This window comes from Triticum dicoccoides, chromosome 7B, assembly GCF_002162155.2.
Source record: "Triticum dicoccoides isolate Atlit2015 ecotype Zavitan chromosome 7B, WEW_v2.0, whole genome shotgun sequence".
Lineage (NCBI taxonomy): Eukaryota > Viridiplantae > Streptophyta > Magnoliopsida > Poales > Poaceae > Triticum > Triticum dicoccoides.
This window is the reverse complement of record NC_041393.1, coordinates 576,271,681-576,282,660: the sequence shown is the minus strand read 5'-3', so window position 1 is coordinate 576,282,660 and position 10,980 is coordinate 576,271,681. Positions and strand designations below refer to the sequence as shown.

At 41.7% G+C, this 10,980-nt stretch overlaps 1 protein-coding gene and 1 long non-coding RNA gene across 3 annotated transcripts; both read left to right on the top strand.

Moving 5' to 3' along the window:
• The first annotated feature begins 479 nt into the window (after nucleotides 1-479).
• On the top strand, nucleotides 480-4,064 carry LOC119336162. 2 transcript variants are annotated; one of them, XR_005162229.1, is made up of 5 exons: nucleotides 480-870; nucleotides 961-1,047; nucleotides 1,715-1,801; nucleotides 1,903-1,989; nucleotides 3,957-4,064. It is a non-coding gene; the product is annotated as an uncharacterized LOC119336162 (long non-coding RNA). The 2 variants fall into 2 exon arrangements; XR_005162228.1 differs by lacking the exon at nucleotides 3,957-4,064 and having other exon boundaries at nucleotides 1,903-2,070.
• A 2,187-nt stretch (nucleotides 4,065-6,251) lies between these two features.
• LOC119335632 lies at nucleotides 6,252-10,376 on the top strand. The gene is made up of 3 exons (XM_037607742.1): nucleotides 6,252-6,558; nucleotides 7,467-9,153; nucleotides 9,800-10,376. Exons 1-3 carry the CDS (start codon nucleotides 6,556-6,558, stop codon nucleotides 10,123-10,125), a joined length of 2,016 nt encoding a protein of 671 aa, XP_037463639.1. The 5' UTR covers nucleotides 6,252-6,555; the 3' UTR covers nucleotides 10,126-10,376.
• Nucleotides 10,377-10,980: the final 604 nt, after the last annotated feature.

Below are 10,980 nucleotides of genomic sequence, written 5' to 3'. Positions count from 1 at the left end.
TTGAAAGAAACACAGTGATATCAATTGATCATGGAAGACATAGAAATATGATTTCCAAATTGTTCTAGCAATAACCTGAGTTTACACCTTCGCACTAGTCTCGTCACAGGCACACACCTCACTGGCCCACCAACCAGAAATCCATCGGAAAATTTGTGGCACTGAGAAACACCGTACGCAAACACAATCCATCCAAAAACCATTTGGTATCACCTGCCATCCACCTACCCGGGATGCACGTCCTCCTTGCATCGCCGCACCCCTCCTCACCCTAAAAAATGAAACACACCTCCCCGCCACGTCATGTATCCGCGCAACCCTTTTTCCCATTCCCCGCCACCCATCTCTCACTCGACGACCCGCACCCTGCATAACACGGATCGCAGCCGCGCTCCTAGTCCCAAACCGCACAGCTATAAAGCCACCTTGCCCACATGAAACAACCATCAACATTAGACCTAACTATGTTCTCCCCCACCCACCGCCGCCACCACTCTCGAGACCTAACTATCTTCTCCTCCAACCTCAACCACCAATATTCTCTAGATGTAACCATCTTCTCCTCCACCCTTCGCCGCCACCACCACTCTTTAGACCTAACAATCTTCTCCTCCACCGCAACCACGAACATTATCTAGATCAAACTATCTTCTCCTCCACCCACTGCTGCCACCGCCACTCTCTTGATATGTTTGCCCTCATAATTGTGAGCCATTGTCTATGTTTTCCTCTTAGGTGAGATCTGTGGTATTCCAAGGCACCTATGCGCTGCACCATTCGCGTATTCCCGACGAACCATAGTCGTTGCCCAACTATTAGGCCATTCTCCATTTACATCTCGAACTAAAACGACGAGATCCAAAGTCAAAGGTAAGGATTTATTCACTACGAGCAAAAAAGGTTTCTACTCATACCATGTTTTTATAAGGAGCAAATTAGAACTAGATGCATGTTACCCAGGCTTCTGCGGAAATCTCATTATTCAAGTGTAGTAAGTGCGTTAAGATGCCACTTTTGAAACGGAGAAGACGAGGTCTAAAATCCAAGGTAAGGAAAAGTAGTTTACTCATTAGGAGCATAAAAGGTTTGTCTTGATACCGTATTTGTTTTTTCTAGGGAGCATATTAGAATTAAATGCCTATTTTCCAGGCTTCTGTGAAAATCTCAAGTTCAAGTGTAGTAAGTGCGTTAAGATGCCACTTTTGGAACGGACAACACGAGGTCTAAAATCAAACGTAGGAAAAGTAATTTATTCACTAGGAGCATAAAGGTTTTTGTTGATATCATTTTTGTTTTTTCTAGGGAGCATATTAGAACTAAATGCCTATTTTCCAGGCTTCTACAAAAATCTCATTGTTCAAGTGCACTAAGTGCGTTAAGACTCCACTTTTGGAACAGAGAAGACAAGATCTAAAATTGAAGGTTAGGGAAAAGTAATTTATTCAGTATGAGCATAAAAGGTTTCTGTTGATACCATTTTCGTCTTTTCTAGGGAGCGTATTAGAACTAAATTCCTATTTTACAGGCTTCCATGAAAATCTCATTGTTCAAGTGTAGTAAGTCCATTATGATGCCACTCTTGTAGCAGAGAAGAAGAAATCTAGAATCAATGGTGACGGGAAATAATTTGTTCATTAGGAGCATAAAAGGTTTCTGTTGATATCATTTTTGTTTTTCCTAGGGAGAATATTAGAACTAAATGCCTATTTTCCAGGCTTCTGCAAAAATCTCATTGTTCAAGTGCAGTAAGTACGTTAAGATAGCACTTTTGGAACAAAGAAGATGCGGTCTAAATTCAAAGGTAAGGAAAGTAATTTATTCAATAGGAGCATAAAGGTTTTTTGTCGATACCACTTTTGCTTTTTATAGGGAGCATTTAAGAACTAAATTCCTATTTTACAGGCTTCCGTGAAAATCGCATTGTTCAAGTATAGTAAGTGCTTTAAGATGCCACTTTTGGAATGGAGAATACGATGTCTAAAGTCAACAGTAAGGGAAAGCAATTTATTTAGTAGGAGCATAAAAGGTTTCTGTGGATACCATATTATTTTTTCTAAGGATCGTATTAGAACTAGATGCCTATTTTCCAGGCTTCTGTGAAAATCTTATATTGTTCAAGTGTAGTAAGTGCATTAAGATATTCGACTAGAATTATACCAAGGTGATCTTTTGAATTATTTGTGACTAGAATTATACCAAGGTGATATTTTGAATTATGTGTCTATGTTGATGAAATTGCATGAAGTAACCAATCAAGGGCACATCTATCCAACACAACAACAACCTCACCTGGGATTCTCTAAAAAAATCAGCCTATTGTTACTAGCTTCTAATTCAGCCTATTTTTTATTTACTATAAACTATAGAGAACCCCCCCCCCCAGCACTTTAACTGTATTGCCAAGAAGAGTTACAAATTACAAGGATTACAAGAGGTAATCAAAGTGGTAAACTAAAAAACTAGTGAACTACAAGACAATACCTTAAGGAGGAAGAAAAGAAATCCATCTCAATAACTCATCTCTAAAGACATGTTTGATTCTATGCTGCATGAGAGTAATATCATGGATGAAAGCACTTCTCCATTTATTAAAGCTAGGCCTTTCATGCCTGAACACCTTAGCATTTTTTTGACTATCCAGATGTTCCAGCATGCAACAAAAAACAGCTCAGTGAACAAAGGTTTTGCAAAATCTCGTTTAGCTTGTAGCACAATGTTGCTCATATCATCTCCCTATGGCCAACAGATTTGAAGATAATTCCAGACTCTCACACTGAAATTACAGTGGAAGAACAGATGGTCTCTGGTTTCCCTTGTTAGCAGAGGACAAAGAACACAATTAACCCCATCATCCATATGTCAATGCCTCCTATCAACCATATCTTTAGTGTTAAGCCTGTCCATGATCAACATCCAAGCAAACACTTTTAATTTCATTGTGCATGATGATTTCTAGATCCATAGCAGCAGAGGATTAAATGACAAGGTAGAATGCATGAAGGAATTAAATAATTTAGGTTTAAAAGCATTGCATGTCCCCTTCAAGTACCAGATATGTTGCATCAAAATCTCTGCTATGAGTGGTCATCATTGCCTAAATTTCCATATATTCATATATGCCTGTTCAGACAAAGGTAAATGAAACATCTCTGAGATATGATGTGCTTGAAAAGCTTCAGGTACAGTTATCCATGGATCTTTCACATACGAAAATAGCCTTGGAAACCTTGATTGCAAGTTGTCATAGAATCACCAAGCTTGCATCGGTCAGACCAAAACAGAACTGAATCTACATAGTTAATTTGCACCTGAGTTGTGTTTCTGAAATGATCCAGCATTTTGCATATATCTTTCCACCAAAAAAGATCCACAGCTGGCAGTACCCTGTGGTACCCTCCCATGATAATATGTATTCCAAACAAGAGATACCCATGGCAGATCCATATTGTTCAAAAAGTTATGCATATGCTTGAGTAATAGAGCAATATTCTGGACCCCCAAGTTCAAAATCCCTAAACCCCTTGCTTTTAGGCCTACAGATCAGGTCCCATGCTGCTAAAGATTGTGAGGGCTCATCTCTATGCTTTCTCCATAGACATTGTCTTTGGATTCTCTCCAGTTATTTTAGAATTCCAAGGGGGACTAGCAAACTGCTAAGATAGAATATGGGCATAGAGGACAAAGCAGAATTTAGAAACTGCAATCTTTCACCTTGATTGAGGAAGGAGGAACTTGTTTTCATTCTTCTTTCCATGCAATCCACCAATGGCATGAAGTCAATCATCTTTGGCCTAGTTACTAGCAAAAAAATTATGCAATCGTCATGATTTACTGCAATTTTATTGTTAAGCACTTATTTGCTAAGAATTTAATGACTTACCAACCAGAATATGTTTTTATTATGGTAAGTTAATAAAGCATGAGACAACTGATTCTATTTTATGGATGATGGATAGGAGAAAAATCAGAGATGGGAGGAAAAAATCAAAGAGGAGAAGGAAAGAGTGGGACGTATATAAGGAAAGTTGGACAAAAAAGAGGTGAAATGAGAACCTTGCGTTCTTTTTAAGTAATAAGTAGAGAAGATAGAGATTTTATTGTTAAGTACTTATTTGCTAAGAATTTAATGGCTTACCAAACAGAATATGTTTTTCTTATGGTAAGTTAATAAAACATGAGACAATTGATTCTATTTTAGGGAGAATTGATAGGAGAAAAATCACAAATGGGAGGAAAAAATAAAGAGGAGAAGAAAAGAGTGAGACGTATATAAAAAAAGTTGGACGAAAAAGTGGTGAGATGGGAATCTTACGTTCTTTTGAATTAGTTGAGATATACCAATATAAAAGAACCAAAAGGGTGTACCAAATCAATCTTAGCCCTCAAACCAGTTCAATCCAACGACTTAAATTGCTCCAATGGTGAGTGTTCGACGTGTTCAACATGCAATTAATATTATAACAAATATCAACAGGAGCGCTAGTTACACAATTAATGTGTACATAATATCCTACCTAATACTCCCTCCGTTTCTAAATATAAGCCTTTTTAGACATTTCAAATGGACTACACATATGAATGTATGTAGACATATTTTAGAGTGTAGATTCACTCATTTTGCTCCGTATGTAGTCACTTGTTGAAATCTCTAGAAAGACTTATATTTGGAAACGGAGGGAGTATATGCGTGCAATTAATGACCTACCTAATTTCAGTGTAACCACGATTTCATGAGTAATTGGTGATGTAACTATTAAAATCATATGATTATTATGTCTATATACCAATATAAAAAGACTTAAGGGCAAATCCAATCAATCTTGACCATCAGACCAGTTCAATCAACGACATAGATTGCCCCAATGGTGAGCGTTTGACGTGTTCAACGCCCAATTAATATTATACCAAGTATCAACATGAGCGCTAGTCATACAATTAATGCGTATATAATATCCTACCTAATATATGCGCGCAATTAATATCTTGCCTAATTTCCATTTCATGAATATTTGCTGATGTTAGTATTAAAAGCATATTATTATTATGGTAAAGAAGAATGAAATATATTTTTAATATCAGTACAGACACAAGCGCTCATATACATGCCCCTATGAACACACACACGCACACCCTGCCCCTATGAGCACCTGAGAGACTGAGCCGTCATATCATCTTGAGATTTACGAAGTCATCGTAGGCTCCTCGTCGTGGACGGAAACATCTCCCCCACTGAAAGCGCATCGGCGAAAATCCTGAAATAAATTCAGGAATAATGCGAGCATCAGGACTTGAATCCTGACAGGCTGGAGATAGCACTGTACCTTTAATCATCTAACCACACGTTGGTTTGCAAAGAATGAAATATTTGTTTAACATCAACACAATCGCTTATATATACGCGCATACACTCGCCTCTATGAATGCACATACGCACACCCTATCATTATGAGCACCTCTGAGAGATTAGGCCGGCATATCATCTTGAGATTTTACGAAGTCGTCATAGACACCTCGTAGTCAACGTGAACGTCTCCTCCCATTGAACGCGTATCGCTAAGAATCCTGAAGCGAGCATCAGGACTTGAACCCTGATGGGCTGGGAATACCACTGTCCACCTAACCATCCAACCACATATTGGTTCGCGAAGAATGATATGTTGTTGTCCAACAAAATTTGTTCCGCGAACCAACATGTGGTTAAATGATTAGTAGAACAATAATATCCTCTGTCCAACAGAGTTCAAGTCTCAGACTTAACAGTGGTGCTTGCATTTTCATGGATTTATTCTAAACCTTCCGGTGATTTGCATTCGGTGGGAGGTGACGTTCCCGATAATTAGGTGCTCATACGAGTAAGATGTGCATGCGTGTTTTGATAAGGATGAATGTACTCCCATCGTTCCTAAATATAAGTCTTTTTAGAAATTTTAAATGGACTACCACGTGCAGATGTATATAGACATATTTTAGATAATAGATTCACTCATTTTGCTTTGTATATACTCCCATCGTCCCAAAATTCTTGTCTTAGACTTGTCTAGATACAAATGAATCTAGTTACATTTTAGTGTTAGATACATCCGTATCTTCCGTATCTTGACAAATCTAAGACAAAAAATTTAGGACCGTGGGGGTACGTATGTACGAGAAAAACAAAATTTGTTGCCCACCCACCTACTCACTCACCAGTGAATGTCCAGCTATTGAAACCCGTCGTCTCGTCAGTTTCCAGAAACGGCAAACAGTCAAAGTCTTTTCCATCTCTTCCCAAAAACCCGAGTTCCCTCCTCGCCCTCGCCGCCTCCTCCTCTCTCCTCTCTGCCACCCCGTGAGCGCCCCGCTGATCATAAAAGCAAAAGCCAGAGCGCAGCAGAGACCACGACGCGCAGCGCAGCAAGGAGAGGAGGCGGGTCGCGGGATCGGGCTCATCGCCGTCAAACCCCGGCGGCTCCGTCGGCGGCGCCCCCAGCCCCTGGGAGTCAGGTTGAGGTGCTGCGCGGCGCGGCGGCGGCCTGCTGCGAACCCCTCCTTGTTCTCGCGCCGGAGGGGACAAAAATGGTAAGTAATTGTCTTTCTGCTGAGGAAGAATCCCCCTTTCTCCGCTTTAGGTTTTGTCTGATTCTGGGAGTTGGGTAGCGTCATGTTGGATTTCGAAAGGCGTTTAAGCCGATTCGAAGGAATTGCTAAAACTTTGAGGGGAGGCGCTATGATTTTGTCGGATTTTAGTATCGGGAAAAAAGAGTCGCTGCTCGCCACTGGTCTCAGAGGGGGTATTGTTACTACGTAGCTTTGTAAGATCATCATGCAGTCTTATGCTAATACCATATCACTGATCTTTGAAAAAGTAAATATTACTCCAATTGTCCTGTGGGATAGTACCGAAATAGTTAACCTTTTATTTACACCGGCCTATTTCCGATGGTTCATTTGAATCCTAGGATTGTAAGCATCGAATTTTTAGTCTGTTTGTGAGGAACAACTGTCTAATCTAGTTACAGTTACATGTTTCTGGAGTGTACCATGGTGAAAATGGCCAATTGTTGACTGCCCTGTTGAAGTTGCTGTTAATTCATTGCATCGGTGCCCAGAGATTTGTTGCCCTGAACTTGTAATTTGTGAAGCTCTTGCCTTCAGTCTGTTGGTAAATATACTATGAGCCATTGCCCACGCCTCTCTGTGCTCTTCTTGAAGAGTTATACAGACAAACTGTTCTTTATCAGAAAAAAATACAGAACAAACTGTTTCACCCAGTGACACTATGTTTAAAATTCTAAGATACAGTGTTTAGTCGGATCACAGTCTTCTCTGTTCACATGTGGTAAATTCATCAATAGCAGTACATTATGTGCTGTCATTAACAGGAAGCGGATGAAATCTCATCATTGGTGAAATGTTGCACTCATGTTTTGGGAATTTGACATTTTAATTTTTGCACTACTGAAGTATCTCTCATTGCTTTTCTTCAGGTTTTTTCCGCACAAGGTCCTCAGACAAGTAATCATGGAAAAGAAAGGCATGGCAAAACCATTGATGAGGAAGGCAGCAGAATGAGCTGCAATTACTGCGGTGAGGTGGTTTGTAGTTACAGCCGTCTAGAGGAACATTTAGCAGGCATCAGGGGCAATGTTCGTCCATGCAACCAAGTACCGGACAGTGTCAGGACAAGCTTAAGGGGTTCACTTGTGGATCGCAAGAAAGATCAGATGCTCGGAAAAACGAAGAGACTGAAGCAAGAATATGATGAGGTTCCTCACACAAGCCCAGCCCTTCCATCTCCTCAAGTCCAGCAACCACAGCTACAACCAACTGTGTCCAATAACAACCGCTGCTTTGTTCATTATCAACCGGATCTGACGCAGGCCAAGGAAATCACATATAGTTCTTGTCAACCGAAACCCAAGGTTGAGACAAGTGATTCCGATTCTCAGTCGGCAAAGTCAATAGGCAAGTTCTTCTCCGAAGCTGCACCTGAGCCTGGTGTTCTCCATTCATCATCTTTGAGGGAGATGGTTGTGTTTTCCCATGGGCCTTGGGCTGTAATGCCTACGTACGAAGCTGTTCTGCAGGAGCAACTAAGAGAAACTGAGAACCGCGCAAAGGAACTCAAGCAAGAGTGGCAAACAAGTGGCTGCACTGTAATTGTGCATAGTTGGAAGAGCAAGTGTACCAAAAGCTTCGTAAGTGTCCTGGTGCACTGCAGCAAAGGTACGCTGTTCCTTAGATCCATTGACACCTCTGAAATCACTGAGGACTTTGATGAGCTAGAATCAATGCTTTCTCGCGTGGTTGAAGATGTTGGTGCCCATAACATTGTTCAGATTGTCATGAATGATGTGTCACCCCATATGCAGATGGCACGGCAGTATGTGCTAAATAAATATGATAGTTTCTTCTTCACACTATGTGCTGACCATTGCATCAACCTTCTGCTTGAGAAAATAGCAGCGCTCGAGCATGTCAGTGAAGTCCTAATGAAGGCAAGGGAAATTACAAGGTTTTTATATGACCATGCACTGCCAATGAAACTGAAAGGAAGGTATGTTCAGGAGGAGATTTTGAGCAGTTCTTATTTAAAATTTGTGGCAATGTTCATCATATTAGAGAGGTTAGTTTCTGCAAGAGGAGATCTGGTGCAGATGTTAAACTCGCCTGTATGGGTTTCCTCTGGTTGGGCTTGTCTTGACTTGTTCAAGCGTATCCAGAGCATAGTAAAGACAGATGATGAATTTTGGAATGCTGCTGCAGAAGTCGTCAAGGTTACAGACCCACTTGTCAGTGTGTTGTATAAACTGGAATATGATATCTGTCCGATGGGTATCTTGTATGAAGCCATGGATAGAGCAAAAGAAGAGATATCTCTCAATATCGGAGATGAAGGTGACTTTTATTGGTGTATGATTGATAGGATATGGGATGATTACTTGCATAGTCCTCTCCATGCTGCCGGTCAGATGCTAAACCCAAAGATCTTTTACACAGCTGGATTCCAGCCTGATACTGAGATCAGCAGCGGCATCGCGGCCTGTACAACCAAACTGGGCAAGGCTCATTACAATGCCATTAAAGCATCTGCACAATTGGAAGTGTATGAGAAGAAGTTGGGCTATTTCGACACAGATCCAGCAATGCAGCAAATCATGGAATTACCACAAGGTAAGCTACACCCTAACCTCTTGCAAAATGCCTACTCCCTAATCATATGTACTCCCTCCGTTCCAAAATAGACGACCCAATTTTGTACTAACTTTAGTACAAAGTTGGGTCATCTATTTTGGAACGGAGGGAGTACTTGTATTGAATCTTTAGAGCGAGCTGGAATAGTGTCACGAGGCCCTCCAGGTAATCTGATATGCGCATTTGTGCACTGTAACATACAGTGCGCCAAACATATTTAGTTAGTATGTGAACATGTCACAAACATACCATGTCAAAATGCACTTGTATTTGAAGTCAGCATGTGTAGAATGTTCGACTGCTCTGCATTAGACTAACTTATCAACATGGTTGTTTTAAATAATAGTAGCATAGAAGTTAAAAGGTTAACCGATGAATGTGACGATTACTTCTCTGCAACAGCCTAGCTTCTCAACTGCATTTCTATAGCACAGGAGTATGTTGCAAGTTGCAAACTGGGGTATATGGTCTGCTTTAACTGTACAGGAGCCTTCTTTTCTTCTGTTTTCACTTCAACTTTCAAACCCAAACTTACCCCCACTGAGATCATCACTATTTCATTCATCAGTTCACATCATACTACATGAATTACTATCTTCTTACCACGTTTCTCACCCCATTGCAGTTGAATGGTGGTCGACGCACGGGGCTCGCGTGCCCGACCTGCAGACCCTTGCGAGGCGGGTCCTGAGCCAGACTTGCTTCGGTGCCACCAGGTACAACATCGACTGGAGCCTGTCGGAGAAGCTGCACGCCGAGTGGGACGAGATGACGCTGCCCGAGCAGGAGAGGTTCCGGCACAAGGTGTACGTCCACTACAACTGCGTCCTCGCCGGCTCCGCCCCACTCCTGCACGGCTCCTCCGTGAAGCAGCACGACAGGGTCACCTTGGTGCTGCAGGACTGGATCAGACCGCAGAAACAGGCCGCTGGGTCGCCACTGACTGAGTGACGGCCTTCAGTTGTGCCTGGAGCGATGCTTTCGCCTCTCCTCCGTTTTGTTATTTGTTTGTGTGTGTATGCTGCTGTAATCCTGTGCAGCAGTAATCTGTCGGATGCTCACTAGTGGCATTCCCTTGGTACTGTCGTGGTCTGCTGAATCTCCCGGGTTTTTATTTCTTGAACTTCTGCTGGATTGCCAAGTTAGTTATGTTGTTGAAACCCTGCTGAATTTCCAAGTCATTATTTGTTTGTGCGGAGAAACCCTGATGAATTTCCAAGTTATTATAACTATGTTTGGAAAACGTAGTGTCGCTCTGTTGGTAAGCTGTGCGGGTGTGCAGTGAGCCCACCTAGATTCAAGTCTCGGACTCAAGTTGTTTCTTCTATAAAAATATGTCGCCAAGGTAAGTAGTATATTCTACTGTAAATTAGTTTTATTTTCAGGCAGTACAAAGTGGATTAGCTTTTTTCTTCAGCATAATGTGGATGACAAAATTTCATCTGTGATCCCTAAACTTGCGCTCGAACCCACTTTAATACCTGTACTTCAAAATACACAAATATTTTTTTGCATGGTAAAATACCTCAAATATGGTCGCTAAACTTGTTAAAGGACGGTCCATGTACGATTTTTTGTACGTTTTTCGTTGACTGGCACATGGTTGACCGGTCAACCGCCACGCGGCGATGACTGTGTCCCACGGCGTGGCATCACATTTTGCAAAAAATCCGTGCACACAAGGCCCCACCTGTCAGCTGGCTGCCGGAGTGGGAGAAATAAAAGGGTGTCCTCGGCTCCAGCACACTGCGGTGTGGTTGCGCCGCGGAGCCCGCATGCGTGTGAGTCGCTGACGGCGAGCCTGTG

Coding starts and splice junctions, on each gene's coding strand:
- LOC119335632 (XM_037607742.1), top strand. Junction 9,154..9,799: donor AATCATGGAATTACCACAAG/GTAAGCTACACC, acceptor ACCCCATTGCAG/TTGAATGGTGGTCGACGCAC.